Source organism: Camarhynchus parvulus, chromosome 6, assembly GCF_901933205.1.
Source record: "Camarhynchus parvulus chromosome 6, STF_HiC, whole genome shotgun sequence".
NCBI classification, from domain to species: Eukaryota; Metazoa; Chordata; class Aves; order Passeriformes; family Thraupidae; genus Camarhynchus; species Camarhynchus parvulus.
In genome coordinates, this window is record NC_044576.1 from 34,079,024 (window position 1) to 34,099,023 (window position 20,000).

Here is a 20,000-nt window from a genome sequence, read left to right on the forward strand (position 1 = left end):
TTTTCCTACTGTTAAGGGCTTTATTACTCTGTCCTTGCCAGAAAGCGCATTTTAAGAGCTTGGATTCAAAATTAAATATGACCTCAGTGTTTTAAAATACAATTACAATAACTATCCATTTAGTAGGGTTTTTTCTTTTACTTTTGACATATGGTCAATATACTTATGCCAGTTATTAAAGACATTATTTTTTTTGCTATGCTAACTATTTAACATATTGCAGCTGCCATGGTAAATACAGGCTGGTGACAAGGGACACTGAGGAAGAGCATTACATGAACTCCTTCTTAGGTTAAATTGCTGGAGTGTCTCTACATAGGTAAAGAAAAAAATCCACCACATCTGATAAGAGAAATTTATATTATTTATATGGAACAGAACAAACCAATTTACAAGAAAGGCACTTAAGTGGGGAGCTTATTTATTAATGAGTGTAGTACACAAGCTAATGGGGTTGTAATGCAGATGCACCTAAAGCTCAGAGGACAGCGGTCTCCAGGCACTCTGCTTCAGAGAGAGGAGGGAAAGCAGGCTGGGAAAACACTCCTGCCCCATTCCAGATGGAGTTATGTCAAGTAGTTTTGTCTGTCTTGTCTTAGCAGGGTGGTCTGTCCCCAGCTCTCCCATCACAGTGAGTTTTGGAGTAGGAATGAGATAGGACAAGAGGGGGTGGGATGAATGGGAATGGCTTTGAGGTGAAGGAAGGTGGATTTTGATGAGGTGTGAGGAAGGAATTCCTGGCTGTGAGGCTGGGCAGGCCCTGGCACAGGTGCCCAGAGCAGCTGGGGCTGCCCCTGGATCCCTGGCAGTGCCCAAGACCAGGCTGGACACTGGGGCTGGGAGCACCTGGGACAGTGGGAGGTGTCCCTGCCATGGCAGGGGTGGGATGGGATGAACTTTAACATCCCTTCCTACCCAAACCATTCCAGGATTCTGATGTGGCAGTGCCAGGGCTGTAAATCCCTTGATCCCACTTTCTCCTCTGCAAAGGAGGTTCAGATGTGATTTTAAGGTCACAGTAACTCAGCACCCCAGGGCAGCACCTCTGCACAGGGAAGTTCCAAAACTCCTGGATCCAGCGATGAGCCATCCCCCTGGGTCCAGAGATTTGTGGGAAGATGGGAGAAGCCAGAGCCATGCTGTGGCCAGGCTGGTCCATGAAGGGCAGAGTATGTTTAAATTACAGTTGCTATGCTCAGCCTTTAACAAGCTCCTTCTGAGGTGGCAGTTTATAGACTCTTATTTCAGTTAATTATAACAGCACTTTTTGAAACAGTATTTTTATTGGTTTTATTGATGTGCCCTGCTGGCTTTCCAATCCACTACTGGGTCCTGCTCGGTTACCTGAGAGAAAAGCTTTTCCTCCTGGATGCAGAGGATGCAGGGATGGCCTGTGGCAGGGGAGGGCTCTCTTGGTACCTGCAGAAGGGCCCCTCCTGCCAGAGCCTCCTGCCCAGAGTGACCGAGGCACTGTGGACTGTTGGGAAGAGCAAACTCCACATCAGTTCGATCCAAATGAAGGAAAATGCTCTTTATTCTTTGTTCTCCTCACTGTTGTATTTTTGTGGTTGAGGCCAAATTGGTAAGAGGCACAGCCAGTTCTTGGCTGGGTGATGCCATTTTGGGAGAGATCCTGCTGATGTGTGTGCTAGCAACCTCAAAGCCCTGCAGAAAGGCTTTGGAGATCTCTATTAACTATGCTGTTTTAAGTGGGGTATATTAGTTTTTCTGAGGTGCTCCAAGGTGTCCCCAGAGTCTTCTGTTCTCCAGGTGAACAGCCCCAGCTCTCCCAGCCTGGCTCCAGAGCAGAGGGGCTCCAGCCCTGGAGCATCTTTGTGGCCTCTGGACTCACTTCAGCAGGAGATGCTCAGGGGTCACAGGCTTTACACCCGCACTGGGAACTCGCTTTGAAAAACGTCCTGGCAAGTTGAATTCTTAAGAGGTTCCTGATTTATCTGTATCTTAATTCATTTTAATAGGCTGGAGGATCTGCAGGTGCTGTTGATTATAATTCTTGGTGCTCACTGTCATCTGGAATTCATGCACTGACGCACGTCAAGGTGGACATCCAAAGTCAGGGCCCAGTTCCAATAATTCAGCCTTAGGTTTTTGTCCTTCAGTGTCCCCGTGCACCAGATCAGAGACCTGGGTCTTGCACTGTAAGGGTTGTAATGTGTATTTTAACTCCCTTAGGCTTGGTGGATTTTTTTTTTTTAAATCCATGCATAATTGGGATTTTATCTATCTGAGATATGTAGCAAAAAATGTAAATTTGACTTCAGATACCAGTTAGCAGTTGGGTTATCACTGCGAGGCAGGGTGCTGAGTAGGGCTGGTGGGTCTGTGGCCGTTGCAGAGGGCTGGGGATGGTGATCAATCCATAAAAGCAGCATTGCAGAGGGCTGGGGGTGCTGATCAATCCCCAAAACCAGAGTTGCAGAGGGCTGGGGATGGTGATGGTGAGGAATCCCCAAAACCAGTGTTGCAGAAGGCTGGGGATGGTGATCAATCCCTAAAAGCAGTATTGTAGAAGGCTGGGGATGGTGGTGAATCCCCAAAACCAGCATTGTAAAAGGCTGGAGATGGTGATCAATCCCAAAACCAGCCTTGCAGAGGGCTGGGGGTGCTGATCAATCCCCCCAAAGCCGCAGGGACAGCAGCGCGGCGCAGGGAATGCGGTGTGCGGTTTAAGGGTCCCCTGCAGCCAGCCCTAACACAGTTAATTGCCTGTGATAAAACGGACCTCCCAGGTCTGATGGGAGACTTCTTTTATATAAGAAAAAATGTTTTGTAACAATTTCTTGTAAGTGCTAAAATTAACTGACTTTCTTTTAACCTAATTAAAGCTGGAGCTGATGATATCACCTATGCTTAATGTTGCCGAACATCTCGGGCAGAGTGTGCTGTGCTTGGAACTTGGCTCCAGTTCTGCTTCCTGCTTTAAAACATTTAATGTGAAGCATCTGCTCGGTTGTTGCTGCTTCAGGGTGTGCTCGATCTCAATCTAGAACAGGGTGGTCCTTCCCAACACAGAAGATGCACAGAAAATGGGCTTTTTTATCTTTTCGGCAAATTCTCCGGTCGTTCTGCTGCCAAACCTGCTGATTTGAAACGGAAATATTTGTGAAGAGGTCACTCTGATACTAGGGGTATTTGTGCTCTCTCAGTAGGGCCCAGCTGTTGGTGTTTGAAGGGTTTCATTGATGGAGGGGAGTGGGTCTCTCTGGGGAAGGTCTCTGAGCTGACAGAACTCCCGGTGCTGATGAGCACCAGAGCTGACTGTGGTTGTCTTGGCCTGGATCATTCCTGCTAACACAGATGGGGTACAAACGTGCAGGATGAAATCTGGAGAGACCAGGAATTAGTCTGGAAAAGCTGTGGGTGGGAAACAGGAGGAAAGCAGCACTGGAATGGGTGAGCAGTGTGGAGGTGGAGCAGGAAATCTTCAGCAGGGCAGTAAGGTCAGACTGAGTCCAGAGATGGTCCAGACCACGTGAGGTCAGCAGGGTGGTGGTGGCCAGCATGGGAAAAGGGCAGAACTTTAAAGGTGGCCTAAGGACTGTGGACAGGAGTGAGGGGGAAAGGAGAATGGCTTCAAACTGCCAAAGGGAAGATGGAATATTGGGGAGAAATTCTTCTGTGAGGATGATCAGGCCCTGGCACGGAGCAGCTGTGGCTGCCCCTGGATCCCTGGCAGTGCCCAAGGCCAGGCTGGACACTGGGGTTGGGAGCACCTGGGACAGGGGAAGGTGTCCCTGTCCATAGCAGGGGTGGAACAAGATTGTGTTTATGTTCCTTCCAGCCCCAAGCAGTCTGGGATTGAGGGAAGGAGGGTGGCATGGAGCAGGCAACGAAGGGCACTGGGAGGCACAGGAGGAGATTGAGGTGGTTGAAGAACCAGAACCTGGTGGTTGTCCTTCCACCTGGCTGTTGCTTTAACAGACATCTTTGTTCCCAATGGGATTGGCTGCTGTGAAAACACAAGAAATGCTCAGGGAAAGGGAGCCAAGCCCGCACACACAGAGCGTTGTTTTCCTTGGATGCGTTTCAGGTGTTCTCGGGAAGTCGCCGCCGTGGTCTCACAGTGCCACATCCCAGGGCAGGATCTTGTTTGAAATCTGTGTCTCCCTGTATAGGATTCCAATCAGAACTGTAATGGTCCAGGGCAGTGAGTAGCATTTAATGACCTTCAGTGCTATCACTTGAGTCTTTTGGGCATTGACATTGATTTTCCTTATCTTGGCATGTGGAGACAGGAGTCTCACTCCATCCTTTGAACTGCTTGCTGGTGCACACCAGGAGCAGGGAATAAGCAGGGAGCAGCTTTGCAGGGATCATGGGCTTGGGCAAGCCCAGTTTGGCCCCCAAATTTAATGTCAATAATTGCAAAAGTCAGGAAAAAAATGACACTATTTGAATATCTTTGTATTTACTCAAGAGGTGTGTTTATTTATTACTTAGCGTATCCATAATTTAATCTGTTCATTATCATGTGATTAATTATAATTTACTTGTAATATTATTTATTTGGAATTTATATTGTGTATATGATGCTCAAATCTCTGTGCAGGTGCTTCTTTCCCAGGGTTAAAGAGAGGATGCAGAATTTCTCACCAGTTAGATCTGTAACAACTTGCATCCTCCAGAACAGATAAAAACAGAATAAGGAAAACATTGCACAGGTTGTATGACAAGGACTAAGTCTGACTCAGCTCTGATTTCTCGTGTTCTTCCCTAAATGCATCAATTTTTTCTTAATAGGTCTTAAAAGGAGCAGTGTCAGGGCTGTTCGACAGGAATTGGGGGTTATTGCTGTTTATTGCTGCTCTCATCCCTTTTTTAATCTCTCCCTCCCATCATAGAGCCACTTCATTTATAAGCAGCTAAATTAAACTATGTCAGGATGTGCTTGGCCATGAATTTTAAACCTAAAAAGGTGCTTTGTTCGTTGGTGCAGTTGTGGGGAAGAAATGCAGCAGAGCCACCCGGCTATTTGAACTCTTTATTTGCCACATTTACAATATTAATAACACTGTTTCCAGAAGTTGTCACATCAAGTAAAAGATCTTCATTCCCAGCTGTCTTTTGGGGCCAAATCAAGACTGGATGCATGCATTTAATAAATTGTAGTCTCAAGTAGTCATTTTGGTAAATAATTAGCTTGGGTGGAAGAATAAGTTAGCATATTGTATGCATCTAATGCTGCAAATGTACACCCAGCAAACTTTGCTATTAATCAACAGTCAAGCACTGTAAGTTGGGTCTCATACATAATGAATTGTCCTGAAACCTCCTGGGCTTCGTTGATAGAAAAATAAGAGAAAACACCAGTGTAGTAAGCTTTGGAATAAAATTTAACGAGATTGCTCTGCATCCCGTAATCGGTTTGGAGTCATTAGAGACCAGATAATTCAGCTGCAGTTTTGGGGTGGCTTTAGCCTTCATCTATCAAAGAAAGGCTGCTTAAATGACATTTAGGTGCGGATAAAATACATTTTTAGTTAATTTCACAATGAAGGCTCCAGTAAAAATGTTGACTCACTCTGTGTTGTTGTGGAACAAATAATGCTGCCTCACTATGTCCCATTTCAATGTTAATTTTTGTGTGCTAATCATCCCTGATCCTTCCATTTGAAAGGTAACACAGCAGCTATTTCTCTAAAAGAAAATCAGTTTGGTAAGATAAGCACAGATCTATGTAATTGTAAGAAAAGGACAACCATCCGTTTTCAGATAGTGCAACTTTTTTCTGTTATGAATTCAGGTGTGTGATAGTTATGTGACAACTTGTGTTCAGTCATTTGCTGATCAAACAAAAAATGCCATTTAAAAACAAATAATTTTAAAATTATTCTGGTCTCTCCTATGTATTTTTGGCAAGAGTTACCATTCAGGTGCTAGAGGATCAACAGTGACTTCTCCTGCAAAGGTAAAAATTTACTCAGGTTTAGGAGCTCTGTTATTTACTATTTTACATATCTATATAGATATATATCTATATATCTATAGGGATACATATATAAAACTTACATAAATATTAAGAATTATCTATACAAATGACACTCATGGAGCTCTGTACCAACAGTCACCAGGCTTTTCACACCACTGGGGAAGAAAAACACAAAAAAAAACGCACCAAAAAAAAAAAGATAAAATTACAAAATTACAAAATTTTAAATTATGAAACATTACAAAAAAATTAAAATTTAAAAATTTAGAATTAATAATGGAATCTGAGTCTCCCCACATTATCAATGGCACTTTGTTGACTCCAGGCTAGGAGGAGTTGCAGTCATTTTTTAGTTGAGGAGTTTTTTCATTTCTGTCTTAAATAAAAAAGAAATTGAAAATTTAAAAATTGAAGTAAATTTGGCTCAGTTTCTAAACTTCTCCTTAGGCAAACCACTGAAAGGTGAGGTGGTTTTCCAGGGATAAAACACTCAGGTGTGTGTGGGTGGCTACAGGCAGTGGAATTGGGATTTTGGATGTTACATTCAACCAATCAATTGTATTTAAAATACACAAATATTTTATAAACAAACATCTATTTTACAAATAAGTTATGGGAGCTGCTAGGACATTCTCCTGGTATTTATTTGTGCTAAGGAAGCTGCCAGCTCCTGGCCTTCCCCCAGGGAATGTGCCAGCAGAGTTGTGTTACATCCCCTTCTTTTCAGCACAGCTTAAGGTCCACCTTGTTTCTTTTAAGTTTCTGGAGGACTGAGGCAAAAAGCAGCTCGGAAATAAATAATGAGCATCCTGCCACTTCAGGACATGGCTTCTCCCAGCATTTCCCTGGTTTCCATCATGGCTCAGCTATTTGGGATGATCCCGAAGCCAATCCGCTGCTTACATGTTTATTTTGGACGTGCCTTAGAAACTTCCAGTTCTTGGCAGTGGCTTTGGAAGGAGCCTGTTAAACTGAAACAGGTGCTGCTGCTTTCCTCCCCTTTTCCAGAAGCAGCTTTTCCTTCCTCTCATGCCATGCAAAGGTGAGGAGGCACGGGAGGGCTGGGATGCAGCTTTGGGAAGGCTCCTCTCAGCGGTGTGGATGCAGGAGCCTGCTGCCTCCCCAGCTTGGGCAGGCTCTGGGAAGGGCTGGAATGGAAAGGAATGGGCAGGATTGCAGGGGGAATGGTGTGGAACAGCTGTGGGGTGTGAAAACCCTGATCCTGGGGTGGATTCCCACGTTGGGGTTGGTCTGGGGCTCTCTTGGACATCACCACCACAGGCTGGAGATGTGCAGCAGCAGCACTGGGTGCCTGGCCTGGACAAAGGCTCTTTGTGAGACACATCCAACTGGGCAAAATACACATTTCTTTCTAGATGTCTTTAGGTAGCTTAAAACGAGCTTTTATTTCTGATGGGGAATTTGTAGCGTAATGAAGCATCCCATTTTAAAGCCATGTTGGTCGTGTGGAGCTGAATATCCGTTTACCCCAAATATCCCCAAAAAGTTAGGGCAGACATGTGACAGACATGTGACACTGCTGATGTATTAGAGGGCACCACATTGCTGCAAACAAAAAACTTCTGGTCAAAAAATAAAATAAATTTAAAGTAAAATAATAAAATAAAATAAAACAAAATAAAATAAAATAAATAAAAAAAATAAAATAAAAAAAAATAAAATAAAATAAAATAAATTTAAAATGCACACTAAACCCCAACAGCAGCTATTGGTTGTTGACCAGGTAAAAATACAAAACTCTCCACTTTGAATTTTTTGGGATGGCAGACAGCACCCAGCATAATTCAGGAGTGAAAACAAGTGCAGTGACACACTCTGATGAACATGGAAGTGATTTAAATAATATTAATGTGATTTAAATAAATGTTTCTCAGCCCCACTGCAAAAAAAAAAAAAAGGTACTTTTTAAGCAAAAATAAAAAATATTCTCCAGGGTGAAAACAAAGCAGTCAGATTTCTTACACGTTTTGTTTAGGGTTTGGGGTTTTTTATTTTTCAAGGAACACACATTATTTTCCTGTATAGAAGCAAAATTGCATCTTGTTGATCACAAGTTTAAGACTTAAACTCTCCATAGACAAAACAGTGGAAGGCCACTTTGGCCACCCCCTGTGTGCTGCTGGCGCCTCTGTGATCCTTTCCTTGGGGGTCACCCAGGGCAGGACATCAAGAAAGGCCCTTTTTTTCTTCTTCATTCCCAAAGTTCAGGCCCAGGTAGTTCATATGACTCTCAGGTGTGTGTTTTTCTCTAAATTTCAACTTGGTCCTGTCCATCTTGACTCAGAGGAGCTCAAAGATCCGTGCCTGGAGTAGGGAGTTGAGAAACCTTCCAAGAAATCCGACACTGAGCAGGGGGATTTCCTTCCAGGGGGGAATTTCCCATGATGTAACTCCTCTGCTCTTCTTACCAATGTTTTCAGAGCACTTGGACTCTGCTCTTTGAAAGGTACTTAAGGCTTTGAAGCCTGAGAAAATCCTTTAAAAGGCAGCTGGTGCTTTCAGGGGGATATTTAATGCCGAGGTAGTTTGTGGAAGTTGTGCTATGCAAGTTTGGAGAGGGAAAGGGGAGGAGGGAAGGGCAGGGAGGGGAGGAGGGCCAGCAGGAGACACCCATGCATGAGTTATGTGCCTTCTTTTTCTTTATTAAAGCTGTCAAATTCCCAGGAATAGCTGTTGCCATCTCCAGCCAAGCAAAATTAATGTGAAGGTTTTCCTCTCTTTTTTCAACTCCCTGCCAGTTTGAAGCTCTGGCTGTGTGTGCTGGCACGTGGAGTGTGTGTCCTGCAGGAAAAGAGCTCAGTGCATTCCTGGAGAGCAAATTCATTCCTGCCTTGCAGAGCCTTCCCTTTCCTGGCCAAGGTGGGGGTGGCCGTGGAGGTGGCAGGTGTTGGGAAAGCCTCTGGTGTTGAATTGCTGGGAGAATGGCCCCACCAAAAACATCTGGAGATGTTCAGCGGTGGCAGGGCACAGCGATTAAAAGCAGCAATTAAAAAGAAAATTTAAAATAAATTCTCTCCAAACACTCCTGCCAAGGAGCACCTGGAGAAATGAGGAATGTGTGTGTGATGGTTTGGCTTGGAATGGAACCCCAAATCCCCCCCAGTGCCACCCCTGCCATGGCAGGGACACCTCCCACTGTCCCAGGTGCTCCCAGCCCCAGTGTCCAGCCTGGCCTTGGGCACTGCCAGGGATCCAGGGGCAGCCCCAGCTGCTCTGGGCACCTGTGCCAGGGCTGCCCACCCTGCCAGGGAACAATTCCCAATTCCCAATCTCCCATCCAGCCCTGCCCTCTGGCACTGGGAGCCATTCCCTGTGTGCTGTCCCTCCATCCTTGTCCCCAGTCCCTCTCCAGCTCTCCTGGAGCCCCTTCAGCCCCTGGAGGTGCTCCCAGAGTCTCCCTGGCTGCTCCCCACTTGTTTTGGGGGTGACTGATGCTGGTTGGGTGCCCTTGGGCTGGTCCTCACAGAGCCCAGAGCTGCTGCTCCCAGAGCTGTGGGGAGTTGGGAGTTTTTCTGTTTTATTGGTGACGTTACAGCCCAAATGATTTCCAGACTCCCAAGAATGAGAAACAGGATGATGTGAAAAACATAAGGAGCTTTGAGCACTCTTGGTGCTCCTCTGGATAAATGGAGCAGAAAAGTCTCCCCACTTCTGTGCCAGGTTTCAGAGGAGTTGTTGCTATTATATTCTCTCATTCTTATTTTGTTGCAGTGCTAACAATTCATAGTAAAACGGAGCCACATTCTGCTGTGTTGTACCTGTGTGAAATAATGGATTATCCGTGGTGCTGGGAGCTTGGTTTGAAGTCCATGCCATGGGGATTTGTGCACAAAAGTTTGTGCATGGATTCTCAACCTTTTTCTTTAAGCAGAGATATTATTAATCAGAAAAACAGCATAAAGCAGACACCAGGTTTTAAAAGCAACTTGATCCTACTTCACATACATAAAGGAAAGTCAAAAGCATCAATTTGATAAATAAATGGAAAGAGAAATAAAATTGCACTTAAATCCTACCAAACTGGATTTGTTTGGCAATTTCAGGTATTATTTTGGGGGATTTGGGGGTTTTTTGGGAATTTTTGTGGATTTTTTGGGGAATTTCAGGGATTATTTTTTGTAATTTTGGGACTTTCAGGGATTATTTTGGGAATTATTTTGGGAATTCTGGGATTTTTTTTTTAATTTTGGGAATTATTTGGGGAATTTGGGGGATTTTTTGGGGGAATTTCAGGGATCATTTTGGGCATCTTGGGGGTTATTTTGGGAATTATTTCAGGAATTTTGGGACTTCCAGGGAAAACCAGAAGACTCTGCTGTTGAGGTCTAGCACTGAGGAACTTCTGGCTCTGGCTTTGTTTCCAGCTGGGAGAAAAAGCTGCAAGAATCAGGAAACTTCTGGGGGGTGGTGGTGGTGAGGGTTCTGTATTTGAAAAGGTTGCTGGCAGGGGTTGCTGTTCCATCACCCTGGGTGTTGTTTTCTCCATCATTTCCCATGGATGCACTGTGTGTTTCCTGCTGTCCTCACACAGGTCTCTGTGAGTCCTCTCACCCCACCCCAGCCTTGGGAAGCACCAGGAAGCACCATCACTCCCTTCCCAGCACTGCTGTGCACCCCTGGAAACATCCAGCTTGGAAAACAGAGCTGGATATGTGCAAATCCAGGGGTCCCTTTTTCACTGCTCTCATCCACACCTTGCTCTTCCAGTGGGAAAGAAAAAAGAAAAAGGAGCAAGGGAAGAAGCCCATTTTTGTTTACAGGTGCTTTCTGTTGGCTCACTTTGCTCCTCAGCCCCTGCAAGCACGAGCTGCCACTGAAAATCAAATGAATTCTCAATTGCTTCCTTCCAATTGAATCAGGGGAGGGAAGCAGAGACCTGCCAGGGCGCTGGAGGAAGGCAGAGCTGCTTCCTTCCCTCCTTCCCCAGGGATGGCCTGGGGACAAGGGACTGCACCCCCAGGGGACACGGAGGAGGAGCCTCACCTCCATCCCTCCTGGAAGCACAAGGATGTGTCACCCACCTGGCTTGGGGGGTGTTCCTGCTCCCTGACATGGCTGTTCCCTTGTACCTGGGCTTTCTTACAGGTGTTCACAACACTCTTCTGCGTTTGTAGGGGTGATGAGGGTGAGGTTTTGTTGCTGCTCTGAGGAATGCCTTCTCTTTTCTCTGAGAAGATAAAAGGCCTGGCTCCAGATTCAATGTTGAGAGGTTTTTATTTTGCTGATACAGAGAGTGTGAATACTCGGCTTTATCACAGCATCACAGAGTTGTTTGGCTTGGAAGGGACCTTCAAGCCCGTGTTGTTCCACTCAAGGTTGTTCAGAGCCCTGTCCAGCCTGGTTTTGTCATTGTTACCAGTGTAACCTTGCCTTTCTCTGTGTCTCAGCAGGGCAGAGCCCTCGGTGGCATGCGAGGTGTGCGAGGGCGCCGAGGAGATGCCGGAGCCCCTGCAGCAGTGCACAGCCTGGCTGCGAGCCTACTTCTGTGAGCCAGCCAGCACAGGCACCCTGCCCGTGCCAGCCTTCCACCACCCCCTGCTCCAGAGAGGTCAGTGCCACCCTGTGACTGTGCTCACAGGGGTCCCAGCATGAGGGAGGAGACGAGGATCTGACTCCATGGTTCAGAAGGCTGATTTATTATTTTATGATATATATTACATTAAAACTATACTGAAAGAATAGAAGAAAGGATTTAATCAGAAGGCTGGCTAAGAATAGAATAACAAAGAATGATAACAAAGGCTTGTGGCTCGGCTCTCTGTCCGAGACAGCTGGACTCTGATTGGCCATGAATTAGGAACAACCACATGAGACCAATCACAGATGCACCTGTTGCATTCCACAGCAGCAGATAATCAATGTTTACATTTTGTTCCTGAGGCCTCTCAGCTTCTCAGGAGGAAAAATCCTAAGGAAAGGATTTTTCATAAAAGGTGTCTGTGACACCACCCCCCCTGCCCTCTGCCAGCAGCCAGTGGCTCCCATCTCCCCATCCTTGCTCTATAAAGTGACGTGGTTCAGCTGAAAGGTTGGGCTGTGAGCACACCTGAAGGGCTGTGAGCTGCTCTGTGAGCTGTGGCTCTGTGAGCTGTGGCTCCAGAGAGGTGAGTGCCGCCCTCCCTGCCCTCTGCCAACAGCCAGTGGCTCCCATCTCCCCATCCTTGCCCTGTAAAGTGACATGGTTCAGCTGAAAGGGTTGGATTGGGTTATGAACACACCTGAAGGGCTGTGAGCTGCTCTGTGAGCTGTGGCTACCTAAAGCAGCTTTTGGCCACCAAGAGGGGGCTGAGGCTTTGACATCACTCTCTATAGCTCCCTGACAGGAGGGGACAGCCAGGTCTGGCTCTGCTCCCAGGGAACAAGGGATAGGAAGAGTGGAAATGGCCTCACATGGCATCAGCAGAGATTTAGCTTGGAGATTTGGGAGAATTTCTGCCTGGAAAAGTTTGTCCAGCCCTGCCACAGCTGCCCTGGGCAGTGCTGGAGTCCCCATCCCTGGGGGCATGGAAGAGCCTTTGGATGTGGCACTTGGGGACATGGGTGGCCTTGGCAGTGCTGGGGAACTGGAATTCATGGTCTGAGGAGGATTTTCCAACCTCAGTGATTGGAAAAGTGGATTTGAATTTGTAGAAAACTTTGGTCCATCCCAAGGGCACAACCTTCCTCTTAAACCTCTCAGGGCTGAACCCCAAACCAGCAGCTGAAGGCCAGCAGTGCTTACACCGAGGAATCTCATCCACAAAGCCAAAAAGAATTGAGGAGCCCATTTAGGAAAACAAATGAAAAGGAAAAAAAAGTTTTATTTATATATTTTTAATGTTTTGTTTGTAAAATTTAATGCTTTATAAGGCACTGAAGAACTTCTAAAAGAGTAAAAATACAGGTATTTGTTAGCAGGAAGCTTCCTGAGGGAAACAATCAGCACCCTTGGATTTGTGAGCAAAGGACGGAAAGTTCTTCAGCATATCCAAGCTCAGGAGCTGTGCAGGGCTGGGACGTGGCTGTGAGCATCACCTGAGGGTCCCTGCAGCCTTGTGAGGGTGGCACTGGGGTGCCACTGCCCACTGTGCTGGGGGGTTTGGGTGTGCCCAGCTGGGCTGCAGGGCAGGGCTCTCATTTCAGCATGTGCACATCCAGGTTTTTTTAATTTATCTCCCTCATTTGCTCCTGGCCTGGCCCAGGTCTGTGTGTTTGTGTTTTATTGGGGGAAGGATCCTACATCATGGAAACATTAATGAGGAATTAATTGGCTCAAATCACAACGATGTGAGAGCATTTCTGTTCTTCTGTCACTTTCTCCTACTAATACTTTCATAAAACTGAGAAAAATTACGTTGGAAGGAATGTGGAAATAGATGTGAAAAATTGGAAGGAACTGGTTTTAAAAGTTATTTAGGAGAAAGGTGATGTAAAAATCAAATTCTGATGGATTGCACTTCAGTTTATCTGCCCATCAGAACTGCAGTCTTTCTAAATTAGGAATTTGGTATTTATTTGCTTTTACACATTTACATTTGAAAGTGCCTGCTCGTTTCTCCAGGCACTGAAAAATGCAGAACAAACATCAGTGAGAGCTGAGGATCCAAAGCCAGAAAGGCTTTTTCTCATCACTGATTTTCTTACATTTCTGCTCAGCACCAGGGCCCCTGAGCAGGCTGGGGCAGTGGAAGGTGTCCCTGCCCATGGCAGGGGTGGCACTGGTTGAGCTTTCAGGTCCCTCCAACCCAAACCAGGCTGGAATTCTGTGTTTCCATGCTCATCAAAACCTTTGGCCCTTTTCCCCCCTTCCCTGTAAATGTGACCACGTACAGTATTGCTCTTTGAGAGAGGATTCAAACTCCATCCTCAAGTGCTTTTGTAATCAGGACTGACTGGTGCATAATTTCTTCCTAATCAGTGCTTACATCAAATTTTATTTTATCTTTCTGCACTGACTTTATCTGGGGACCAGAAGGTTTTGGTTATGCCAAAAAAAACCACATTCAAAAGGTTTCTCTTCTAACAAAAGAAATGTGTAAAGTGCTTTTGGGATGAAACACTTCTCAATTCATGGTCAGTTTTCTGCAGCTGCTTTTGTGCCAGCTCTGAGGACATCATTCCTGGTGGAGAGAAAAATCGTGACAATCAACTCTGACCTAACAAAAGCAGAGAGATTTGCAGATTCAGAAAGTAGAAATGATCTGCCTTATATTAAAGAAATTCTATAAAAATCCAGCATCTGCTGTTTCAGTGGCTTCTCCTGTATCTTAAATTTTTCCAAAGTGCCTTTAATTTTCCAAATGACTGTTAAACAGGGGAAATGTGTTTAAAATACAAAATCAACCATTCCTCTTGTAACATAGCATTGGCAAAGGTGGAATCAGTCTTGAGGCAGGCAGGAGAGTCATGGAATCGCAGAACCTAGGGTTGGAAAAGACCTTTAAGATCATCCAGCCCAAGCCTTCCCAGCCCCAGCACCATGCTCACCACCAATCCATGTCCCCAAGTGCCACATCCACGTGGTTTTTGAGTATTTTCAGGGATGGTGACTCCGCCACTGCCCTGGACAGACTGTGCCAGGGCTGGACAGCTTTTCCATGAGGAAATTTTCCCTAATCTTCAATCTAAACCTGCCTGGTGCAGATTGAGGCCATTTCCCCCAATCCTGTCCCTTGTTCCCTGGGAGCAGAGCCTGACCCCCAGCTGACTCCCTGTCAGGGATTTGTGGAGAGGGAAAAGTTGGGTTTCCCAACACCTCCAGGAATCCTCCCCTTACTGGCTCTCCAGCTTATATGCAGCCAATATATTTATTTTTAAACATAACTGAAAATGTGGCACATAATTTCAACAACCTGTGTCATGGCCAGCATTCAGTGTGGAATTTCACTGAGCCAAAGTCAGCTTCCCCCACTGCTCTGAGTGGGGCATCTCAGACAAACCCCTGCACATTCCTAATGGGAAATGATTAATTGCTCTTAATGGAGCCTGGTCATTAGCTCCCTTTCTGTATAAAGAAGAAAATTGGACTGTTGTTGTTTTGAGGGCTGGGACACAGGGAAGGTGACGCTGATTTGGCCACTCCTGAATTTTCTGTCCTCCCTTTGTGGTGCTGTGGAGTGGGGTGGCTGCAGTGGCACAGGGTGGCACAGAGATGGCACAGGGGTGGCTGTGCTGTGTGTTTCCAATGGCACAGGGTGGCACAGGGATGGCACAGGGTGGCTGTGCTGTGTGTTTGCAGTGGCACAGGGATGGCACAGGGCTCACTGTGCTGTGTGTTTGCAGTGGCACAGGGTGGCACAGGGTGGCACAGGGCTCACTGTGCTGTGTGTTTGCAGTGGCACAGGGATGGCACAGGGCTCACTGTGCTGTGTGTTTGCAGTGGCACAGGGTGGCACAGGGTGGCACAGGGTGGCTGTGTTGTGTGTTTGCAATGGCACAGGGATGGCACAGGGTGGCTGTGCTGTGTGTTTGCAATGGCACAGGGTGGCACAGGGATGGCACAGGGCTCACTGTGCTGTGTGTTTGCAGTGGCACAGGGATGGCACAGGGTGGCTGTGCTGTGTGTTTGCAGTGGCACAGGGTGGCACAGGGATGGCACAGGGCTCACTGTGCTGTGTGTTTGCAGTGGCACAGGGATGGCACAGGGTGGTTGTGCTGTGTGTTTGCAGTGGCACAGGGTGGCACAGGGATGGCACAGGGGTGGCTGTGCTGTGTGTTTGCAATGGCACAGGGATGGCACAGGGTGGTTGTGCTGTGTGTTTGCAGTGGCACAGGGTGGCACAGGGATAGCACAGGGTGGCTGTGCTGTGTGTTTGCAGTGGCACAGGGTGGCACAGGGTGGCTGTGCTGTGTGTTTGCAGTGGCACAGGATGGCACAGAGATGGCACAGGGTGGCTGTGCTGTGTGTGTGCAATGGCACAGGGTGGCACAGGGTGGCTGTGCTGTGTGTTTGCAGTGGCACAGGGTGGCACAGGGCTCACTGTGCTGTGTGTTTGCAGTGGCACAGGATGGCACAGAGATGGCACAGGGTGGCTGTGCTGTGTGTTTGCAGTGGCACAGGGTGGCACAGGGATGGCACAGGGTGGCTGTGCTGTGTGTTTGCAATGGCACAGGGATGGCACAGGGCTCACTGTGCTGTGTGTTTGCAGTGGCACAGGGATGGCACAGGGGTGGGGCTCACTGTGCTGTGTGTTTGCAGTGGCACAGGGTGGCACAGGGCTCACTGTGCTGTGTGTTTGCAGTGGCACAGGGTGGCACAGGGATGGCACAGGGTGGCTGTGCTGTGTGTTTGCAGTGGCACAGGGTGGCACAGGGATGGCACAGGGTCACTGTGCTGTGTGTTTGCAATGGCACAGGGTGGCACAGGGGGCACAGGGTTGTGCTGTGTGTTTGCAGTGGCACAGGGTGGCACAGGGCTCACTGTGCTGTGTGTTTGCAGACCAGATGGCTCATTAGAGCACAGGACAGAGGAAATTGGAGACACAGCAGAGTTTTCCTTCGCCCTGTGACGAGCAGCAGCCCCGGGGTTCTGCTCCTTGCCTGTCCTCACTGGATGAGCCCTTTGCATTCCTGAGGGTGCATTCCTCCATCCTCTCCTTGTCCTGAGGGTGCAGACCCGGAGCAAAGCTGAGCTCTTCCCTCAGTCCAGCTCAGTCCTCCTGTTCCTGCCTGAGCTGTGAATTCCTGTGTCAGGCTGGGAAGTCTGGAGGTGGCATTAGGGGCATTGATGGTTTTAAACTGAAGGAGGGTCAGTTTACGTTGGGTTTTGGGCAGGAATTGTTCCCTGGCAGGGTGGGCAGGCCCTGGCACAGGGTGCCCAGAGCAGCTGGGGCTGTCCCTGGATCCCTGGCTGAAGCAGCCTGGGACAGTGGAAGGTGTCAGGAACATGATGGACTCCAAGGTCCCTTCCAGCCCAAAGCATTCCATGATTCTGGCACATTCCAAGGCAAAGGCAGAGCCCAGCTGTGCAGAAGGGCCCAGGAGGAGCAGCTGAGGAGGGGGAGCAGGGAGGAGAGCCGTGCAGCTGAAATCCCCCGTGCGTGGTGTAGGTTATTCATCCAAGAGGGGATATTGATGAAGCACCTCATGCATAATGGGAGCCTTCAAAGGAGCTGGGAGCAGCTCCATTCTCGCGCCCGGCTGACGTGGGCAGGCCTGTCATCAATAATTACCCTGTGATTTCCTGCTCCTGCAGGCACTGCCACTGCCCAGGGCTGCTGGGAGCACGGGGAAATGCCAGCCCTGGCAGGAGGAACCTGCTCACTTTGTGTCACCCCCGTGGAGCTGGAGTCACCCCTGGGCTGTGGGATGTCCCCCCTGGAAGCTGCCATGGAGAAAACCCTGCCATGACACATCCTGAGTGCTCTGCACCCTTCCAGGAACAGCACTAGCACCTCTCTCTTGCTCGTTTTGCACTTTCTAAACTATAAAAGAACTCCCAGCTTGCAGCAAATTAGGAAAGTAAATTTTTCTGTATTTTCTGATTGTGACTCAGCAAAGGCCAGAGTATTTTTTTTTATTCTTTTTCTGGACAGAATATTTAAATCACAAGATTGTGGGGCTGTTAATTTGTCTGCTTCTGAGATGACAAATTCAACATCCCCTGATGCTTACATTTAAAAGGGATTTCAGGGGCTGTGCTGCTCACCCTAATTATGGTATCCTGAGAGTAAATTTTTTTCCACATACAATTTATCCATGGACTTTGAGTATATAAAAATTCTTTCAGTAAGAAAAGCATTTACATTACTAAAATGAATTACAGATCTCTTTTCCTTTAAACTACAGTAAAAAATGTTACAAGAATCATGGACTTGGTTGAGATTTTGTCAAGTAGAGCTGGAAGATTTGAATCTTCAGGTGCCAGTTTGTGGATAAACGGTCTGCAACTTTTGTAAATACATATTTTCATGTTTCAGGCGTGCACGTGTTCAGGTTCAGTGTATTTAGTCAGTCCTGTGGTGACCTTTGTGCTCAGGTGTCATTAAGTTGAGACTTATGATCAGATTTTGCTTCAAGGAGCAGTCCCTGGGACTTCCTTCCTTTATTTTAGAGATATTGATGTAGATATAGCTGATAGAGATAGATATAGATATAGATATAGATATAGATATAGATATAGATATATACAGACATAGACATAGATATATAGATTAGATATACATAATACAGACATAGATATATAGATTATATAGATATAGATATAGATATAGATATAGATATAGATATATATAGATATAGATTAGATATAGATTATATAGATATAGATTATATAGATATAGATTATATAGATATAGATATAGATATAGGTAGCTGTAGATATAGATATAGATCTGTAAGATGTAGATACATATTTATGGTTAAAGCATAAGCATCCTTAATAGGAAAAGCAGCAAATGCAGCCAACAGGGAGACCAGGAGTTCCAGTATTAGCTCCTCATGGTTCCCTTATTTCCAGTAAAAATGGAAAATTCAATTTTTCTCTAGGAAAGTGGGAACCCAGCAGGTTGTATCAACTATAGACATGGATAGGTGGGAGATTGGGCAGGAATTGTTCCCTGGGAGGGTGGGGAGGGGCTGGGATGGAATTCCCAGGTTTGCTGTGGCTGCCCTGGATCGCTGGCAGTGCCCAAGGCCAGGTTGGAGCACCCTGGGGCAGGGGAAGGTGTCCCTGTGTGGCACTAAATGAGCTTTGAGATCCCTTCCAACCCAGCTCATGGGATTCTGTATTTATATTTTGCAGTCTTGAGCTGCTCTGTTCACTTGCTGAGAAGGCAGGACTTGCCCTTTCCCAGGCAAACACAAATTGTCATTTTCACCACTGATTTTTGCAGCAATTTGTGAGATTCTCTTAATTTGGTACTAGAGGTTCAATTCATTAAGGGGAAAAAAGGTTGATAAATGTTTCTGATTTTCCCTTTCTCAACCCTGCAGCTTCATCAGACATGCAAATACATTTCTATTTAGGCTTTTAGAAAGTGTTAAATATGAAATAATCTGCTCGGAAACGTTCATACTTCACATATCTGGACATGGCAGATTCAAGTGCAGAGAGCTGACAAGCTTTCCTATTCCTGTCTGCCAACTCAAAATTCAAATTCCAGAGACTGGCATCTTCTTTTATTACCATTTCATGTGAGAGGAGTTTTGATAAGCAGAAAGTCACTGTTTTGTGAGACATTTAATGGATTTTTACAATCCAATACTTTCCTACAATTTTCTGCAAACAGAAATCAATCCTCTCCAACCTTCAAAAATGGAAACAACAAAACCCCAAAATAGCCCAGTTACTTTTATACATCTAATTCTTTTTCCAGCCCAGTTGGCCCATTGCTTTCTATCAACTATATGTATTTAAAAACAAAACTAAACAAAAAAAAATCAATACAAATGCATTCTGAACAGAAATATCTGCAAAATTCCTGACCTAATTCCTGTTGAATTCAGACCAAAATTCCCATAATTTCCAGTGGAAGCCTGTGTGGTTTTAAGTGTACCTTAAATGCTTTTATTGAAGTTCATAGGGTAAATTGTCTGCCAGATGTGGCCCGTTTAGGACAATTCAGGCCCTCTTAGGTGCAAATTTCCTTTTTGGCAGCACTGATTGCAGATGTTGATGGGGTTTTGGTGGAGCCTTTCAGGGTGTCCATCACTGCTGTGACCTTGGAAGAGCCTAAGGATGGAGGGAGCAGTGTGTCTGTCCTGTCATGGGGAAAGCAATGAAAGGATAATTTATTTTAAAAAATGAATTTTAATTTATTTATTTTAAAATTTAACTTTTAAAAAAATAATCGTATTTCCAGGAGGACAATCCTTTCTTGCCAGTGTTCTTAACATTATTACAGGCAGGCCATAATTAGAATGAAGGAGCATTTTATAAATAGGGTTTTTTAGGTAAAAGTAGGTTGAAGGTCCACAGCCAGTGCTCACCTGTGCAATGGCAATATTTTCACTTGTTCTCAGAGAATTTGAGGATATTCAATATTCAAGACTCTGAAACAGCTGCAGAGGTGTGTGGATCTTATTATTCCAAATTTTTGGAATATTATCA

General features: G+C 46.1%; 1 protein-coding gene across 1 annotated transcript in view; it reads left to right on the forward strand.

The window, feature by feature from the left end:
• MGMT (O-6-methylguanine-DNA methyltransferase) overlaps positions 1 to 20,000 on the forward strand; it is a 140,959-nt gene that overhangs the window by 96,943 nt on the left and 24,016 nt on the right. The window contains exon 4 of the mRNA XM_030951420.1: positions 11,362 to 11,519. Coding sequence (XP_030807280.1) covers positions 11,362 to 11,519 — 158 coding nt within the window. The remainder of the gene's footprint in view (positions 1 to 11,361; positions 11,520 to 20,000) is intronic.